Raw genomic sequence first — 19,595 nt, forward strand, 5'->3', positions numbered from 1 at the left:
GTTTCTGTCTCTCGGTGTTTCTGCCTCTCGGTTTTTCTGCCTCTCTGTGTTTCTGCCTCTCAGTGTTTCTGTCTCTCAGTGTTTCTGTCACTCAGTGTTTCTGCCTCTCAGTGTTTCTGTCACTCAGTGTTTCTGTCTCTCAGTGTTTCTGTCTCTCAGGGTTTCTGCCACTCAGTGTTTCTGTCTCTCAGTGTTTCTGCCACTCAGTGTTTCTGTCTCTCAGTGTTTCTCTCTCAGTGTTTCTGTCTCTCAGTGTTTCTGCCTCTCAGTGTTTCTGTCTCTCAGTGTTTCTGCCACTCAGTGTTTCTGCCTCTCAGTGTTTCTGTCTCTCAGTGTTTCTGTCTCTCAGTGTTTCTGTCTCTCAGTGTTTCTGCCTCTCGGTGTTTCTGTCTCTCAGTGTTTCTGTCTCTCAGTGTTTCTGCCTCTCAGTGTTTCTGCCACTCAGTGTTTCTGTCTCTCAGCGTTTCTGCCACTCAGTGTTTCTGCCTATCAGTGTTTCTGTCACTCAGTGTTTCTGTCTCTCAGTGTTTCTGTCTCTCATTGTTTCTGCCTCTCAGTGTTTCTGCCACACAGTGTTTCTGTCTCTCAGTGTTTCTGCCACTCAGTGTTTCTGTCTCTCAGTGTTTCTCTCTCAGTGTTTCTGCCTCTCATTGTTTCTGTCTCTCAGTGTTTCTGCCTTTCAGTGTTTCTGCCACTCAGTGTTTCTGCCTCTCAGTGTTTCTGTCTCTCAGTGTTTCTGCCTCTCGGTGTTTCTGCCACTCAGTGTTTCTGTCTCTCGGTGTTTCTGGCTCTCGGTTTTTCTGCCTCTCTGTGTTTCTGCCACTCAGTGTTTCTGCCTCTCAGTGTTTCTGTCTCTCAGTGTTTCTGTCACTCAGTGTTTCTGCCTCTCAGTGTTTCTGTCACTCAGTGTTTCTGTCTCTCAGTGTTTCTGTCTCTCAGGGTTTCTGCCACTCAGTGTTTCTGTCTCTCAGTGTTTCTGCCACTCAGTGTTTCTGTCTCTCAGTGTTTCTCTCTCAGTGTTTCTGTCTCTCAGTGTTTCTGCCTCTCAGTGTTTCTGTCTCTCAGTGTTTCTGCCACTCAGTGTTTCTGCCTCTCAGTGTTTCTGCCTCTCAGTGTTTCTGTCTCTCAGTGTTTCTGCCACTCAGTGTTTCTGCCTCTCAGTGTTTCTGTCTCTCAGTGTTTCTGCCTCTCAGTGTTTCTGCCTCTCAGTGTTTCTGTCTCTCAGTGCTTCTGCCTCTCAGTGTTTCTGTCTCTCAGTGCTTCTGCCACTCAGTGTTTCTGTCTCTCAGTGTTTCTGCCTCTCAGTGTTTCTGCCACTCAGTGTTTCTGCCTCTCAGTGTTTCTGTCTCTCAGTGTTTCTGCCTCTCAGTGTTTCTGTCTCTCAGTGTTTCTGCCACTCAGTGTTTCTGTCTCTCAGTGTTTCTGCCTCTCAGTGTTTCTGTCTCTCAGTGTTTCTGCCTCTCAGTGTTTCTGCCTCTCAGTGTTTCTGTCTCTCAGTGTTTCTGCCTCTCAGTGTTTCTGCCACTCAGTGTTTCTGTCTCTCAGTGTTTCTGCCTCTCAGTGTTTCTGCCTCTCAGTGTTTCTGTCTCTCAGTGTTTCTGCCACTCAGTGTTTCTGTCTCTCAGTGTTTCTGCCTCTCAGTGTTTCTGCCTCTCAGTGTTTCTGCCTCTCAGTGTTTCTGCCTCTCAGTGTTTCTGTCTCTCAGTGTTTCTGCCACTCAGTGTTTCTGCCACTCATTGTTTCTGCCTCTCAGTGTTTCTGCCACTCAGTGTTTCTGCCTCTCAGTGTTTCTGCCTCTCAGTGTTTCTGTCTCTGTGTTTCTGTCTCTCAGTGTTTCTGCCACTCACTGTTTCTGTCTCTCAGTGTTTCTGTCTTTCAGTGTTTCTGCCTCTCAGTGTCTCTGTCTCTCAGTGTTTCTGCCACTCAGTGTTTCTGTCTCTCAGTGTTTCTCTCTCAGTGTTTCTGCCTCTCATTGTTTCTGCCACTCAGTGTTTCTGCCTCTCAGTGTTTCTGTGTCTCAGTGATTCTGTCTCTCAGTGTTTCTGCCACTCAGTGTTTCTGTCTCTCAGTGTTTCTGTCTCTCAGTGTTTCTGCCTCTCAGTGTTTCTGTCTCTCAGTGTTTCTGCCTCTCAGTGTTTCTGTCTCTCAGTGTTTCTGCCACTCAGTGTTTCTGCCACTCAGTGTTTCTGTCTCTCAGTGTTTCTGCCTCTCATTGTTTCTGCCACTCAGTGTTTCTGCCTCTCAGTGTTCCTGCCACTCAGTGTTTCTGCCTCTCAGTGTTTCTGTCTCTCAGTGTGTCTGCCTCTCAGTGTTTCTGTCTCTCAGTGTTTCTGCCTCTCGGTGTTTCTGCCTCTCGGTGTTTCTGCCAGTCAGTGTTTCTGTCACTCAGTGTTTCTGTCTCTCAGTGTTTCTGTCTCTCAGTGTTTCTGTCACTCAGTGTTTCTGTCTCTCAGCGTTTCTGCCTCTCAGTTTTTCTGTCTCAGTGTTTCTGCCTCTCAGTGTTTCTGCCACTCAGTGTTTCTGTCTCTCAGTGTTTCTGTCTCTCAGTGTTTCTGTCACTCAGTGTTTCTGTCTCTCAGCGTTTCTGTCTCTCAGTGTTTCTGTCACTCAATGTTTCTGTCTCTCAGTGTTTCTGTCTCTCAGTGTTTCTGTCACTCAGTGTTTCTGTCTCTCAGCGTTTCTGCCACTCAGTGTTTCTGCCTATCAGAGTTTCTGTCACTCAGTGTTTCTGTCTCTCAGTGTTTCTGTCTCTCAGTGTTTCTGCCTCTCAGTGTTTCTGCCACACAGTGTTTCTGTCTCTCAGTGTTTCTGCCACTCAGTGTTTCTGTCTCTCAGTGTTTCTCTCTCAGTGTTTCTGCCTCTCATTGTTTCTGTCTCTCAGTGTTTCTGCCTTTCAGTGTTTCTGCCACTCAGTGTTTCTGCCTCTCAGTGTTTCTGTCTCTCAGTGTTTCTGCCTCTCGGTGTTTCTGCCACTCAGTGTTTCTGTCTCTCGGTGTTTCTGGCTCTCGGTTTTTCTGCCTCTCTGTGTTTCTGCCACTCAGTGTTTCTGCCTCTCAGTGTTTCTGTCTCTCAGTGTTTCTGTCACTCAGTGTTTCTGCCTCTCAGTGTTTCTGTCACTCAGTGTTTCTGTCTCTCAGTGTTTCTGTCTCTCAGGGTTTCTGCCACTCAGTGTTTCTGTCTCTCAGTGTTTCTGCCACTCAGTGTTTCTGTCTCTCAGTGTTTCTCTCTCAGTGTTTCTGTCTCTCAGTGTTTCTGCCTCTCAGTGTTTCTCTCTCTCAGTGTTTCTGCCACTCAGTGTTTCTGCCTCTCAGTGTTTCTGCCTCTCAGTGTTTCTGTCTCTCAGTGTTTCTGCCACTCAGTGTTTCTGCCTCTCAGTGTTTCTGTCTCTCAGTGTTTCTGCCTCTCAGTGTTTCTGCCTCTCAGTGTTTCTGTCTCTCAGTGCTTCTGCCTCTCAGTGTTTCTGTCTCTCAGTGCTTCTGCCACTCAGTGTTTCTGTCTCTCAGTGTTTCTGCCTCTCAGTGTTTCTGCCACTCAGTGTTTCTGCCTCTCAGTGTTTCTGCCTCTCAGTGTTTCTGTCTCTCAGTGTTTCTGCCACTCAGTGTTTCTGTCTCTCAGTGTTTCTGCCTCTCAGTGTTTCTGCCTCTCAGTGTTTCTGCCACTCAGTGTTTCTGCCTCTCAGTGTTTCTGTCTCTCAGTGTTTCTGCCACTCAGTGTTTCTGCCACTCATTGTTTCTGCCTCTCAGTGTTTCTGCCACTCAGTGTTTCTGCCTCTCAGTGTTTCTGCCTCTCAGTGTTTCTGTCTCTGTGTTTCTGTCTCTCAGTGTTTCTGCCACTCACTGTTTCTGTCTCTCAGTGTTTCTGTCTTTCAGTGTTTCTGCCTCTCAGTGTCTCTGTCTCTCAGTGTTTCTGCCACTCAGTGTTTCTGTCTCTCAGTGTTTCTCTCTCAGTGTTTCTGTCTCTCAGTGTTTCTGTCACTCAATGTTTCTGTCTCTCAGTGTTTCTGTCTCTCAGTGTTTCTGTCACTCAGTGTTTCTGTCTCTCAGCGTTTCTGCCACTCAGTGTTTCTGCCTATCAGTGTTTCTGTCACTCAGTGTTTCTGTCTCTCAGTGTTTCTGTCTCTCAGTGTTTCTGCCTCTCAGTGTTTCTGCCACACAGTGTTTCTGTCTCTCAGTGTTTCTGCCACTCAGTGTTTCTGTCTCTCAGTGTTTCTCTCTCAGTGTTTCTGCCTCTCATTGTTTCTGTCTCTCAGTGTTTCTGCCTTTCAGTGTTTCTGCCACTCAGTGTTTCTGCCTCTCAGTGTTTCTGTCTCTCAGTGTTTCTGCCTCTCGGTGTTTCTGCCACTCAGTGTTTCTGTCTCTCGGTGTTTCTGGCTCTCGGTTTTTCTGCCTCTCTGTGTTTCTGCCACTCAGTGTTTCTGCCTCTCAGTGTTTCTGTCTCTCAGTGTTTCTGTCACTCAGTGTTTCTGCCTCTCAGTGTTTCTGTCACTCAGTGTTTCTGTCTCTCAGTGTTTCTGTCTCTCAGGGTTTCTGCCACTCAGTGTTTCTGTCTCTCAGTGTTTCTGCCACTCAGTGTTTCTGTCTCTCAGTGTTTCTCTCTCAGTGTTTCTGTCTCTCAGTGTTTCTGCCTCTCAGTGTTTCTGTCTCTCAGTGTTTCTGCCACTCAGTGTTTCTGCCTCTCAGTGTTTCTGCCTCTCAGTTTTTCTGTCTCTCAGTGTTTCTGCCACTCAGTGTTTCTGCCTCTCAGTGTTTCTGTCTCTCAGTGTTTCTGCCTCTCAGTGTTTCTGCCTCTCAGTGTTTCTGTCTCTCAGTGCTTCTGCCTCTCAGTGTTTCTGTCTCTCAGTGCTTCTGCCACTCAGTGTTTCTGTCTCTCAGTGTTTCTGCCTCTCAGTGTTTCTGCCACTCAGTGTTTCTGCCTCTCAGTGTTTCTGCCTCTCAGTGTTTCTGTCTCTCAGTGTTTTTGCCACTCAGTGTTTCTGTCTCTCAGTGTTTCTGCCTCTCAGTGTTTCTGTCTCTCAGTATTTCTGCCTCTCAGTGTTTCTGCCTCTCAGTGTTTCTGTCTCTCAGTGTTTCTGCCTCTCAGTGTTTCTGCCACTCAGTGTTTCTGTCTCTCAGTGTTTCTGCCTCTCAGTGTTTCTGCCTCTCAGTGTTTCTGTCTCTCAGTGTTTCTGCCACTCAGTGTTTCTGTCTCTCAGTGTTTCTGCCTCTCAGTGTTTCTGTCTCTCAGTGTTTCTGCCTCTCAGTGTTTCTGCCTCTCAGTGTTTCTGTCTCTCAGTGTTTCTGTCTCTCAGTGTATCTGTCTCTCAGTGTATCTGTCTCTCAGTGTTTCTGTCTCTCAGTGTTTCTGCCACTCAGTGTTTCTGCCACTCATTGTTTCTGCCTCTCAGTGTTTCTGCCACTCAGTGTTTCTGCCTCTCAGTGTTTCTGCCTCTCAGTGTTTCTGTCTCTGTGTTTCTGTCTCTCAGTGTTTCTGCCACTCACTGTTTCTGTCTCTCAGTGTTTCTGTCTTTCAGTGTTTCTGCCTCTCAGTGTTTCTGTCTCTCAGTGTTTCTGCCACTCAGTGTTTCTGTCTCTCAGTTTTTCTCTCTCAGTGTTTCTGCCTCTCATTGTTTCTGCCACTCAGTGTTTCTGCCTCTCAGTGTTTCTGTGTCTCAGTGTTTCTGTCTCTCAGTGTTTCTGCCACTCAGTGTTTCTGTCTCTCAGTGTTTCTGTCTCTCAGTGTTTCTGCCTCTCAGTGTTTCTGTCTCTCAGTGTTTCTGTCTCTCAGTGTTTCTGCCTCTCAGTGTTTCTGTCTCTCAGTGTTTCTGCCACTCAGTGTTTCTGTCTCTCAGTGTTTCTGCCTCTCATTGTTTCTGCCACTCAGTGTTTCTGCCTCTCAGTGTTTCTGCCACTCAGTGTTTCTGCCTCTCAGTGTTTCTGTGTCTCAGTGTTTCTGTCTCTCAGTGTGTCTGCCTCTCAGTGTTTCTGTCTCTCATTGTTTCTGCCTATTGGTGTTTCTGCCTCTCGGTGTTTCTGCCACTCAGTGTTTCTGTCACTCAGTGTTTCTGTCTCTCAGTGTTTCTGTCTCTCAGTGTTTCTGTCACTCAGTGTTTCTGTCTCTCAGCGTTTCTGCCTCTCAGTTTTTCTGTCTCAGTGTTTCTGCCTCTCAGTGTTTCTGCCACTCAGTGTTTCTGTCTCTCAGTGTTTCTGTCTCTCAGTGTTTCTGTCACTCAGTGTTTCTGTCTCTCAGCGTTTCTGTCTCTCAGTGTTTCTGTCACTCAATGTTTCTGTCTCTCAGTGTTTCTGTCTCTCAGTGTTTCTGTCACTCAGTGTTTCTGTCTCTCAGCGTTTCTGCCTCTCAGTTTTTCTGTCTCAGTGTTTCTGCCTCTCAGTGTTTCTGCCACTCAGTGTTTCTGCCACTCAGTGTTTCTGTGTCTCAGTGTTTCTGTCTCTCAGTGTTTCTGTCACTCAGTGTTTCTGTCTCTCAGCGTTTCTGCCTCTCAGTTTTTCTGTCTCAGTGTTTCTGCCTCTCAGTGTTTCTGCCACTCAGTGTTTCTGCCTCTCAGTGTTTCTGCCTCTCAGTGTTTCTGTCTCTGTGTTTCTGTCTCTCAGTGTTTCTGCAACTCAGTGTTTCTGTCTCTCAGTGTTTCTGTCTCTCAGTGTTTCTGCCTCTCAGTGTTTCTGTCTCTCAGTGTTTCTGCCACTCAGTGTTTCTGTCTCTCAGTGTTTCTCTCTCAGTGTTTCTGCCTCTCATTGTTTCTGCCACTCAGTGTTTCTGCCTCTCAGTGTTTCTGCCACTCAGTGTTTCTGTCTTTCAGTGTTTCTGTCACTCAGTGTTTCTGCCTCTCAGTGTTTCTGTCACTCAGTGTTTCTGTCTCTCAGTGTTTCTGTCTCTCAGGGTTTCTGCCACTCAGTGTTTCTGTCTCTCAGTGTTTCTGCCACTCAGTGTTTCTGTCTCTCAGTGTTTCTCTCTCAGTGTTTCTGTCTCTCAGTGTTTCTGCCTCTCAGTGTTTCTGTCTCTCAGTGTTTCTGCCACTCAGTGTTTCTGCCTCTCAGTGTTTCTGCCTCTCAGTGTTTCTGTCTCTCAGTGTTTCTGCCACTCAGTGTTTCTGCCTCTCAGTGTTTCTGTCTCTCAGTGTTTCTGCCTCTCAGTGTTTTTGCCTCTCAGTGTTTCTGTCTCTCAGTGCTTCTGCCTCTCAGTGTTTCTGTCTCTCAGTGCTTCTGCCACTCAGTGTTTCTGTCTCTCAGTGTTTCTGCCTCTCAGTGTTTCTGCCACTCAGTGTTTCTGCCTCTCAGTGTTTCTGTCTCTCAGTGTTTCTGCCTCTCAGTGTTTCTGTCTCTCAGTGTTTCTGCCACTCAGTGTTTCTGTCTCTCAGTGTTTCTGCCTCTCAGTGTTTCTGTCTCTCAGTGTTTCTGCCTCTCAGTGTTTCTGCCTCTCAGTGTTTCTGTCTCTCAGTGTTTCTGCCTCTCAGTGTTTCTGCCACTCAGTGTTTCTGTCTCTCAGTGTTTCTGCCTCTCAGTGTTTCTGTCTCTCAGTGTTTCTGCCACTCAGTGTTTCTGTCTCTCAGTGTTTCTGCCTCTCAGTGTTTCTGCCTCTCAGTGTTTCTGCCTCTCAGTGTTTCTGCCTCTCAGTGTTTCTGTCTCTCAGTGTTTCTGCCACTCAGTGTTTCTGCCACTCATTGTTTCTGCCTCTCAGTGTTTCTGCCACTCAGTGTTTCTGCCTCTCAGTGTTTCTGCCTCTCAGTGTTTCTGTCTCTGTGTTTCTGTCTCTCAGTGTTTCTGCCACTCACTGTTTCTGTCTCTCAGTGTTTCTGTCTTTCAGTGTTTCTGCCTCTCAGTGTCTCTGTCTCTCAGTGTTTCTGCCACTCAGTGTTTCTGTCTCTCAGTGTTTCTCTCTCAGTGTTTCTGCCTCTCATTGTTTCTGCCACTCAGTGTTTCTGCCTCTCAGTGTTTCTGTGTCTCAGTGTTTCTGTCTCTCAGTGTTTCTGCCACTCAGTGTTTCTGTCTCTCAGTGTTTCTGTCTCTCAGTGTTTCTGCCTCTCAGTGTTTCTGTCTCTCAGTGTTTCTGCCTCTCAGTGTTTCTGTCTCTCAGTGTTTCTGCCACTCAGTTTTTCTGTCTCTCAGTGTTTCTCTCTCAGTGTTTCTGCCTCTCATTGTTTCTGCCACTCAGTGTTTCTGCCTCTCAGTGTTTCTGCCACTCAGTGTTTCTGCCTCTCAGTGTTTCTGTCTCTCAGTGTGTCTGCCTCTCAGTGTTTCTGTCTCTCAGTGTTTCTGCCTCTCAGTGTTTCTGCCTCTCGGTGTTTCTGCCAGTCATTGTTTCTGTCTCTCAGTGTTTCTGTCTCTCAGTGTTTCTGTCTCTCAGTGTTTCTGTCACTCAGTGTTTCTGTCTCTCAGCGTTTCTGCCTCTCAGTTTTTCTGTCTCAGTGTTTCTGCCTCTCAGTGTTTCTGCCACTCAGTGTTTCTGTCTCTCAGTGTTTCTGTCTCTCAGTGTTTCTGTCACTCAGTGTTTCTGTCTCTCAGCGTTTCTGTCTCTCAGTGTTTCTGTCACTCAATGTTTCTGTCTCTCAGTGTTTCTGTCTCTCAGTGTTTCTGTCACTCAGTGTTTCTGTCTCTCAGCGTTTCTGCCACTCAGTGTTTCTGCCTATCAGTGTTTCTGTCACTCAGTGTTTCTGTCTCTCAGTGTTTCTGTCTCTCAGTGTTTCTGCCTCTCAGTGTTTCTGCCACACAGTGTTTCTGTCTCTCAGTGTTTCTGCCACTCAGTGTTTCTGTCTCTCAGTGTTTCTCTCTCAGTGTTTCTGCCTCTCATTGTTTCTGTCTCTCAGTGTTTCTGCCTTTCAGTGTGTCTGCCACTCAGTGTTTCTGCCTCTCAGTGTTTCTGTCTCTCAGTGTTTCTGCCTCTCGGTGTTTCTGCCACTCAGTGTTTCTGTCTCTCGGTGTTTCTGGCTCTCGGTTTTTCTGCCTCTCTGTGTTTCTGCCACTCAGTGTTTCTGCCTCTCAGTGTTTCTGTCTCTCAGTGTTTCTGTCACTCAGTGTTTCTGCCTCTCAGTGTTTCTGTCACTCAGTGTTTCTGTCTCTCAGTGTTTCTGTCTCTCAGGGTTTCTGCCACTCAGTGTTTCTGTCTCTCAGTGTTTCTGCCACTCAGTGTTTCTGTCTCTCAGTGTTTCTCTCTCAGTGTTTCTGTCTCTCAGTGTTTCTGCCTCTCAGTGTTTCTGTCTCTCAGTGTTTCTGCCACTCAGTGTTTCTGCCTCTCAGTGTTTCTGCCTCTCAGTGTTTCTGTCTCTCAGTGTTTCTGCCACTCAGTGTTTCTGCCTCTCAGTGTTTCTGTCTCTCAGTGTTTCTGCCTCTCAGTGTTTCTGCCTCTCAGTGTTTCTGTCTCTCAGTGCTTCTGCCTCTCAGTGTTTCTGTCTCTCAGTGCTTCTGCCACTCAGTGTTTCTGTCTCTCAGTGTTTCTGCCTCTCAGTGTTTCTGCCACTCAGTGTTTCTGCCTCTCAGTGTTTCTGCCTCTCAGTGTTTCTGTCTCTCAGTGTTTTTGCCACTCAGTGTTTCTGTCTCTCAGTGTTTCTGCCTCTCAGTGTTTCTGTCTCTCAGTGTTTCTGCCTCTCAGTGTTTCTGCCTCTCAGTGTTTCTGTCTCTCAGTGTTTCTGCCTCTCAGTGTTTCTGCCACTCAGTGTTTCTGTCTCTCAGTGTTTCTGCCTCTCAGTGTTTCTGTCTCTCAGTGTTTCTGTCTCTCAGTGCTTCTGCCTCTCAGTGTTTCTGTCTCTCAGTGCTTCTGCCACTCAGTGTTTCTGTCTCTCAGTGTTTCTGCCTCTCAGTGTTTCTGCCACTCAGTGTTTCTGCCTCTCAGTGTTTCTGCCTCTCAGTGTTTCTGTCTCTCAGTGTTTTTGCCACTCAGTGTTTCTGTCTCTCAGTGTTTCTGCCTCTCAGTGTTTCTGTCTCTCAGTGTTTCTGTCTCTCAGTGTTTCTGCCTCTCAGTGTTTCTGCCTCTCAGTGTTTCTGTCTCTCAGTGTTTCTGCCACTCAGTGTTTCTGTCTCTCAGTGTTTCTGCCTCTCAGTGTTTCTGTCTCTCAGTGTTTCTGCCTCTCAGTGTTTCTGCCTCTCAGTGTTTCTGTCTCTCAGTGTTTCTGTCTCTCAGTGTATCTGTCTCTCAGTGTATCTGTCTCTCAGTGTTTCTGTCTCTCAGTGTTTCTGCCACTCAGTGTTTCTGCCACTCATTGTTTCTGCCTCTCAGTGTTTCTGCCACTCAGTGTTTCTGCCTCTCAGTGTTTCTGCCTCTCAGTGTTTCTGTCTCTGTGTTTCTGTCTCTCAGTGTTTCTGCCACTCACTGTTTCTGTCTCTCAGTGTTTCTGTCTTTCAGTGTTTCTGCCTCTCAGTGTTTCTGTCTCTAAGTGTTTCTGCCACTCAGTGTTTCTGTCTCTCAGTGTTTCTCTCTCAGTGTTTCTGCCTCTCATTGTTTCTGCCACTCAGTGTTTCTGCCTCTCAGTGTTTCTGTGTCTCAGTGTTTCTGTCTCTCAGTGTTTCTGCCACTCAGTGTTTCTGTCTCTCAGTGTTTCTGTCTCTCAGTGTTTCTGCCTCTCAGTGTTTCTGTCTCTCAGTGTTTCTGTCTCTCAGTGTTTCTGCCTCTCAGTGTTTCTGTCTCTCAGTGTTTCTGCCACTCAGTGTTTCTGTCTCTCAGTGTTTCTCTCTCAGTGTTTCTGCCTCTCATTGTTTCTGCCACTCAGTGTTTCTGCCTCTCAGTGTTTCTGCCACTCAGTGTTTCTGCCTCTCAGTGTTTCTGTGTCTCAGTGTTTCTGTCTCTCAGTGTGTCTGCCTCTCAGTGTTTCTGTCTCTCAGTGTTTCTGCCTCTCGGTGTTTCTGCCTCTCTGTGTTTCTGCCACTCAGTGTTTCTGTCACTCAGTGTTTCTGTCTCTCAGTGTTTCTGTCTCTCAGTGTTTCTGTCACTCAGTGTTTCTGTCTCTCAGCGTTTCTGCCTCTCAGTTTTTCTGTCTCAGTGTTTCTGCCTCTCAGTGTTTCTGCCACTCAGTGTTTCTGTCTCTCAGTGTTTCTGTCTCTCAGTGTTTCTGTCACTCAGTGTTTCTGTCTCTCAGCGTTTCTGTCTCTCAGTGTTTCTGTCACTCAATGTTTCTGTCTCTCAGTGTTTCTGTCTCTCAGTGTTTCTGTCACTCAGTGTTTCTGTCTCTCAGCGTTTCTGCCTCTCAGTTTTTCTGTCTCAGTGTTTCTGCCTCTCAGTGTTTCTGCCACTCAGTGTTTCTGCCACTCAGTGTTTCTGTGTCTCAGTGTTTCTGTCTCTCAGTGTTTCTGTCACTCAGTGTTTCTGTCTCTCAGCGTTTCTGCCTCTCAGTTTTTCTGTCTCAGTGTTTCTGCCTCTCAGTGTTTCTGCCTCTCAGTGTTTCTGCCTCTCAGTGTTTCTGCCTCTCAGTGTTTCTGTCTCTGTGTTTCTGTCTCTCAGTGTTTCTGCAACTCAGTGTTTCTGTCTCTCAGTGTTTCTGTCTCTCAGTGTTTCTGCCTCTCAGTGTTTCTGTCTCTCAGTGTTTCTGCCACTCAGTGTTTCTGTCTCTCAGTGTTTCTCTCTCAGTGTTTCTGCCTCTCATTGTTTCTGCCACTCAGTGTTTCTGCCTCTCAGTGTTTCTGCCACTCAGTGTTTCTGCCTCTCAGTGTTTCTGTGTCTCAGTGTTTCTGCCTCTCAGTGTTTCTGTCTCTCAGTGTTTCTGCCTCTCAGTGTTTCTGCCACTCAGTGTTTCTGCCTCTTTAGTGTTTCTGTGTCTCAGTGTTTCTGTCTCTCAGTGTTTCTGCCTCTCAGTGTTTCTGCCTCTCAGTGTTTCTGCCACTCGGTGTTTTTGCCTCTCAGTGTTTCTGCCACTCAGTGTTTCTGCCACTCAGTGGCCCTCATTTATCATTCTTGCGTAGAAACGGGCGTATATGTTGGCGTAAGATTATGCTTACTCTCCTCTCACCTCCTGATTTATGAAGCTGTGCGTACCTTTGAAATCCAGGTGTACGCAATACCTGCCCTTGATAAATGCCGCGGCTGAAAGCGATTGTCATTAGAATAACACGCCCCTATATATTCAAGTATCCGCTTCCCCCACACCCTCATTTTACGCCATGGACACACGGAAGACGGCAAAAAAGAGAAACTTCTCCGACGTGGAGATCAAGACCATCACCATCATGAAAAATTACTATTAAATCAAACAACAATATTGTTGATGATAAATTCAGAGTTAATTGTATTTTTTTTTCAAAACGCTATAAATCCATCAATTTTTTGTCTAAAAAAAACAACAACAACAAGAGAACATGCAACATATAATCAGGGACTCATACTAAAAATGAATATATATTAAATAAGTGCAACTGCATGAAATAAATAAAAGCCAAACAAAATAAATAGTAAAATAAATATTTCCAATGTCACGTTCCAATATTGTCCACCACATAAAACAAATAATTTAAAAATAACAATCAAATACAGTCCTTAAATACAACAATGTTAAAAGTACATTCAAATCGTTAATAACACATTTAGTCTAATAGTCATTCGTGCCGAACTTGAAAAAAGTAATGATAACAATATTCAGGCCTACTACTAGGCTACGTGTTGTAGCCATTAACTGAGGGCATTTAGTTTCATATTTGTTAAAAAATTATAATCTTATTTTTTCCCCATCTATGTTGATTATGAAAAGTGAACATAGGCTAAGATAGGTTGCGCAATATATCGGGAGACATGCTCAGACATGTTTTTGGCCACTTAATTAAGTTTTGTTTTGTAGAAAGCCTTTCTTTAAAGTGAATTTCGTTTTGTATAAATTGTATCTTAATATTAATATTTTTTTCATTAACCAACTGCCTGGATTTAATAAATAAGAAGCAAATAGCAGACAATATAATCATGAGTCATGACATGGAGGCGCGGGCGCGGTCCGTTGCATTGCACGTGAACTGGAGCGCATCTCATCACAAATTAACCGAAACTCAGTATAAGCCTCACGAGAAATATATCTATAAAGAAAGCTTGAAATGTCTTTAAACTAAACAATTATAAACGAAAAGAAATAGGCTACTCTCTCTATAGGCGTGTTCACTTCGGAGATGGTGATCATCAATTTCATCTTTGCAGACACAACACTAGTGTATTAATAGAAATAAAATACAAATTTATTTTTAAAAATGGCGTTTATCGCGTTTTGGCAAAGAGCTCCTCATATCTTTTAGTTTGTCAGTGCGTTTTGTGGTGTTAGGAATTGTTTTTCTGCGCATTTCCGCACTAACTCAAAACGTGCGTACATGTACACCACCTCCTGACCTGGCGTAGGATTTGAGCGTGCCGTACGCCAACGTCCATATTGATAAATATCAAAGTCACCGTGGTTTTGGGTGTACGCCAGGTGTACGCTGGAAATTTGGTGTACGCACTTTTGATAAATGAGGGCCAGTGTGTCTGCCTCTCAGTGTTTCTGTCTCTCAGTGTTTCTGCCTCTCGGTGTTTCTGCCTCTCGGTGTTTCTGCCACTCAGTGTTTCTGTCACTCAGTGTTTCTGTCTCTCAGTGTTTCTGTCTCTCAGTGTTTCTGTCTCTCAGTGTTTCTGTCACTCAGTGTTTCTGTCTCTCAGCGTTTCTGCCTCTCAGTTTTTCTGTCTCAGTGTTTCTTTCTCTCAGTGTTTCTGTCTCTCAGTGTTTCTGTCTCTCAGTGTTTCTGCCACTCAGAGTTTCTGTCTCTCAGTGTTTCTGCCACTCAGTGGGTGTGACCGCAGTGACTCCGGCCAATGGTGAAGTCACACACATAACCTTTATAGGCGTTGTGGTTTTAGTCAGAATGTGATTTTGTTTCACAACAGTGTTGCTGTTCTTTCACATTTGGATTTATGTGAAATCTTAGTCAGTTATGATTTGAATGCATTTGATTGACAGGATTACATTTTATTTTTGAAACTGCATTATCAGCATCTTGCTTATAATTAATGGTTTTATGCATTTGTATGCATAGCATGTTTTATTATTTTCTTTGAATCATGTTTCTAGATTAGTTTACATGCTTCACTCTAGTGTATCTGTAATAATTGCAGGTACTGTTTTATCAATAACGTGTGTGTGTGTGTGTGTGTGTGTGTGTGTGTGTGTGTGTGTGTGTGTGTGTGTGTGTGTGTGTGTGTGTGTCTGTGTGTGTGTGTGTGTGTGTGTGTGTGTGTGTGTGTGTGTGTCTGTGTCTGTGTGTGTGTGTGTGTGTGTGTGTGTGTGTGTGTGTGTGTGTGTGTGTGTGTGTTTCAGGAGCCAGTGATGACGCTGTCAGCTGTTCAGTGATGTTGGAGGTTTTACGTTCTCTGGCCAATCTCTCTACACCACTCAAACACGGCGTCATCTTCCTGTTCAACGGGGCAGAGGAGAGCGGGCTGCTGGTGAGAGGTTATGGCACGGCTGACCTTTGACATTTACATTTAATTATTTAGCAGACACTTTTATCCAAAGCTACTTGACAAAGCGACAAATGAGGAGAGCTATAGAAGCAGTTAAACTAACAATAGGACAACAATATGTAAGTACTCTGACCCTTCCCAGTTTATTCTGATGCAGTTGAAGTTTTTTATTATTATTATTATTTTTGTATAGATATAAAGTAGAAGAGAAGAGAAAAGCAAGTGTTAGTATCAATGGATCAAGTGTCACCACAAGGCGACATTCACTTGCAGAACACAAGATTCTGGATGGCACATAAGTCTGGAGTAATGACTTTAGGTATAGGGGTGTAGAGCCAGTGGATGTTTACATTTACATTTAGTCATTTAGCAGACGCTTTTATCCAAAGCGACTTACAAGTTAGGACTGAATTAAGCGAGTCATCATGAAGAGGCAAAAACAACGCAAGAAGTGCTCAAAATACAAAGCTCAGGCATTATTCAGAGTAGCATAAACCCGACAAGTGAGGTTTTAAAGGGAAGGGGAAGGTTTTTAAAAAAAAAAATTCTATGAGGTTAAGTGCTCGCGGAAGAGATGGGTTTTCAGCTGTTTTTTTAATGTTGTCAGGGATTCTGCATTCCTGATGAGGGTGGGGAGAGCGATCCACCAGCATGGAACTGTGAATTAGAATGTTCTGGAAAGTGATTTTGTGGCTTTCTGTGATGGAACCACGAGACGTCGCTCTTTGACCGATCGTAGGCTTCTGGTAGGGATGTAGACTCGTAGGAGTGAGTGAAAGTAGGAGGGAGCTGAGCATGTGATGGATCTGTAAGCAAGCGTCAATGCCTTGAACTTGATGCGAGCAGCGAGAGGTAGACAGTGCAGAGAGATGAACAGAGGAGTGACGTGGGCCCTTTTGGGCTCGTTGAAGACCAGACGAGCTGAAGCATTCTGAATCATTTGTAGAGGTTTAGTTGCACATGATGGAAGTCCGGCCAGAAGAGCATTGCAGTAGTCAAGCTTAGAAATGACCAGGGCCTGGACGAGAAGTTGTGTTGCATGCTCAGTAAGGAAAGGCCTGATATTCCTGATGTTGTGCAGTGCAAACCTGCATGATCGTCTTTGAAATGTGATCTGTGAAGGTAAGCTGGTCATCAAACGTTACTCCAAGATTTCTGACCGACCTTGATGGGGTGATTGATGATGAATCTAGCTGGATAGTGAAGTCGTGCTGTAGAGACGCCAGTAATGCAGTGACCGCCAGTAATGCAGTCTCAGTTGAATGCCCTTTCTTGAAGCCAGATTGGTTGACATCTAGCTGGTTGTTTTGAGACAAGAAGGATGTTACTTGGTTGAAAACGGTTCTTTCAAGTGTTTTCGCAATGAATGGTAGGAGAGAGATAGGTCTGTAATTCTCTACAGATGATGTGTTTAGTGTCGGTTTTTTAAGTAGTGGAGTAACCCAAGCCTGTTTGAATGCTGTAGGGAAAGTGCCAGTATGTAGGGATGAGTTTATGATGTGTGTGAGTGCTGGTAGAAGTGTGGGAGAGATTGCTTGTAGAAGGTGTGAGGGGATGGGGTCTAGAGGGCAGGTGGTAGGATGACTGGAGAGGAGAAGTGTAGATACTTCTTCCTCGGTTAGCGGAGAAAAGGAGGACAGAAGGATATTGGCTGTGGAAGTGGTCAGTCTGGGTTCCTGTGTGTGTGGAGCTGACAACTGACTGCTGATAGTTGTTGTTTTGTTGGTGAAGAAGTTTGCAAAATCGTCAGCAGTTAAAGAGGAGGTGGGTGGGGGTGAGTTAAAGAGTGATCGTGTGTTGGACGAGCTGTTTATCTTGTTGTGGAAGTATGAAGATTTTGCAGCATGAACATGAACAGAAAAGGAAGAGAGGAGAGATTTATACATACTCAGGTCAGATGTGTCTTTTGATTTGCGCCATTTCCTCTCCGCTGCCCTGAGTTCAGTCCGGTGTTCACAAAGAACCTCAGATAACCAGGGGTTGGAGGGAGTAGCGCGTGCTGGCCTGGTGGAGAGATGGCAGATATTGTCTAGAGAAGAAGTTAAGATGGAGCATAAGGTATCCGTTGCGGTATTTACATCCAGAGATGAGAATTGTGAGGGTGGGGGAAGAGAAGATGACACAGCAGAGGAAAGATGGGAGGGAGAAAGTGAGCGCAGGTTTCGCCTGAAAGTTAGTGGTGGTGGGGTTGGTGGTGCAGGGGTAGAGAGTTGTAGACTGAAAGTAATGAGGAAATGATCTGAAACATGGAGAGGTCTCACCGAAATGTTGTCTGTGATGCAGTTGCGTGTGTAAACCAGGTCCCCAGGTCCCTTGTTCTATAGGCAAACATCAGTGCCTTGATTTTGATGTGATCGGCAACTGGCAGCCAGTGCAGGTTTATGAGTGGAGTGACGTTTGCTCTCTTCGGCTCGTTAAAGACCACTCTTGCTGCGGCATCTGGATCAGTTGCAGAGGTTTGACAGAGCAAGCTGGAAGACCAGCCATGAGAACATTACAATAGTCCAGTCTGGATAGAACTAGCGCTTGGACAAGTAGTTGTGTAGCTCTGATAGGAAGGGCCTGATCCTCCTAATGGGACCGGGCAGTTCTAGAAATGTGGTCTGTGATGTTCAATTGATCACCAATTACCACTCCAAGGTTCCTGGCTGACCTTGATGGAGTTATGGATGACGAGCCTATCTAAATGGTGAAGTTGTGGTGAAGTGTTGGGTTGGCCGGGACCACGAGTAGCTCTGTCTTTGCAAGGTTTAGTTGAAGGTGGTGGTCCTTCATCCAGCCAGAAATGTCTGTCAGGCAGGCTGATATACGATCAGCTACCGTCGGATCATCAGGCTGGAATGAGAGGTAGAGTTGTGTGTTGTCAGCAAAGCAGTGATGGGATAAACCATGTTTCTGAATGACAGATCCTCATGTGATGACATGTAGATGGAGAAGAGAAGCGCTCCAAGCACTGAGCCCTGAGGCACTTCAGTAGCTAGATGTTGGGTCTTAGACACCACATCCCTCCACGACACCCTAAAGGATCTACCTGAGAGGTAAGACTTGAACCATTGGAGTGCAGTTCCCGAGATGCCCTTCGTCTTTAGGATTGACAGGAGGATCTGATGGTTAACTGTGTCAAACGCAGCAGACAGATCCAGCAGGATGAGAACTGAGGGTTTAGAGGCTGCTCTTGCCGTTCTCAGAGCTTCAATAACTGAGAGCAGGGCAGTCTCAGTAAAGTGTTGCTTTTGAAGCTAGACTACTTGTTGTTCAGGTGGTTGTTCTTATTTAGAGTGGGTTTCTTAAGCGGTGGGGTTACCCGAGCCTGCTTAAAAGCTGTGGGAAAGATACCAGTGTAAAGAGAAGCGTTGATGATATGAGTGAGTGAGTACAGGTACCACTGAGGAAGAAATGGCTTGAAGTAGATGAGTGGGAATTGGATCAAGCGGACAGTTAGTAGGGTGATTGCAAATGCTGAGTTTGAAGACTTCTGCCTCTGAGAGCTGAGAGAAAGAAGGGAGAATGTGTGTGTAAGCTGTTAAGATGTGTGTGTCAGTATGTGGTGTGAGAAATTGGCCGCCGTTGGTTATTGATTTATTAATGAAGAATATGGCAAAATCGTCAGCTGTTAGCTGCGTGATGGCTCCGACTTCCAACCAGATGGAAAAGGATAAATTCTCTGAATGTTCTGATCCAATCTGACTTCTGACCTGTAATGCTGCCCGAATCATAATCATACACTGTTCGTTCGTTGGCTAGAGGAGAACTGGCCCTCCGACTGAGCCTGGTTTTTCCCAAGGTTTTTTTCTCCATTCTGTCACTGATGGAGTTTTGGTTCCTTGCCACTGTTGCTTTGGCTTTTGGCTTGCTTAGTTGGAGACATTTAATATTCAACAATATTATTGATCTGCCTTACTCAAGGTGGACGATGATGCAATTTTCTTCTAGAAACAACTTTGTTGTATTATTTTCATGTTATCACTGTGCAGCTGCAGTTGATACAGTCTGTATTGTAAACACCAGTATATAAATAAAGGTGACTTGACATGACTTGATGGAGGAGGAGGAGGATTGAGAACAGAGGAAAATGTTTTTTTAGAGTCAGAAGAATTGTTAATTTTGCTGTGATAGTAAGTCATTTTAGCAGTAGAGATATTAGCAGAGAAGGAAGAGAGAAGGGATTGATAAAGACCAAGGTCAGTAGGATCTTTTGATTTGCGTCACTTCCTCTCTGCAGCCCTGAATTTAGAGTGATGTTGTCGGAGAACATCAGATAGCCAGCAGACAGAGGGGGTGACGCGGGCTGGCCTGGATGACAGGGGGCAGAAGTTGTCCAAGCACGATGACCTCAGCGAGCATGTGATTATCTTAGTGAAATGTGTTCAGTCGGTTTGATGTGAATCGCTCACATCACCTTCACCATTCACGGTCTCACTGTGTGTTTGCCACACACACACACACCACACACACCACACACACACACACACACACACACACACACACACACACACACACACACACACACACACACACACACACACACACACACACACACACACACTCTCTTGCAAGTTAAGGTGTAGTTTTATCTCTGTTAACATCTGTCTCTCTCTCAGGGGAGTCACGGCTTCATTACCCAGCATCCCTGGGCTCAGCAGGTGCGAGCGTTTGTGAACCTGGAGGCAGCAGGAGTGGGAGGGAAAGAGTTGGTGTTTCAGACAGGTAAGCACTCCACAAATACCTGTGTGTATTAGAGCTGAATGCCTGCAGCAGGAGAATCTGAACTGTAGAACAAGTGCCAGAGTTAAAGAGATTCACCTCATCTTCTGTCATCATTTACTCACGCTCGTGCCTCGCTAAACCAGTGGTTCTCGGCCTCAAGAACACAGAGCAAGCATGACAATCAGCTAAAGCAGCTACAAATCAAGATATTTCTTGTTTTAATTCACCCCAGGAATCACATGGTCTTGAAAAACTAGAATAAATGATGAAGCTTCATTGTAAAAGTGATTTCTAGTCAAGTCAAGTCACCTTCATTTATATTGCACTTTTAACCATATGGATTGTTTCAAAGCAGCTTTACAGTGATAATAGGAAATTAAAGTAACAGGGATTGTTTGGGTTTTACAGCAGCTCTAGAATAAAGTTATTGTCCAGCTAAAGTTAGATTTATTTGATTCACTTCCATTCTAAGAGAAAACTCTTAATGCGATCCGGCCGCT

The 19,595-nt window shown here is 45.3% G+C and overlaps 2 protein-coding genes across 2 annotated transcripts in view; one reads left to right on the plus strand and one right to left on the minus strand.

Moving 5' to 3' along the window:
• The window catches only part of LOC143714420 (uncharacterized), a 596,609-nt gene that overhangs the window by 446,476 nt on the left and 130,538 nt on the right, over positions 1-19,595 (minus strand).
• The window catches only part of LOC143714404 (endoplasmic reticulum metallopeptidase 1-like), a 68,834-nt gene that overhangs the window by 27,926 nt on the left and 21,313 nt on the right, over positions 1-19,595 (plus strand). For both annotated transcript variants that reach the window (XM_077205523.1, XM_077205524.1), the window contains exons 3-4: positions 14,243-14,370; positions 18,990-19,095. In XM_077205523.1, the coding sequence (XP_077061638.1) occupies positions 14,243-14,370; positions 18,990-19,095 (234 nt within the window). The remainder of the gene's footprint in view (positions 1-14,242; positions 14,371-18,989; positions 19,096-19,595) is intronic.

The sequence above is a fragment of the Siphateles boraxobius genome, unplaced genomic scaffold (assembly GCF_051911475.1).
Source record: "Siphateles boraxobius isolate OS27281-9 unplaced genomic scaffold, OSU_SipBor_1 54, whole genome shotgun sequence".
In the NCBI taxonomy this organism is placed as follows: domain Eukaryota; kingdom Metazoa; phylum Chordata; class Actinopteri; order Cypriniformes; family Leuciscidae; genus Siphateles; species Siphateles boraxobius.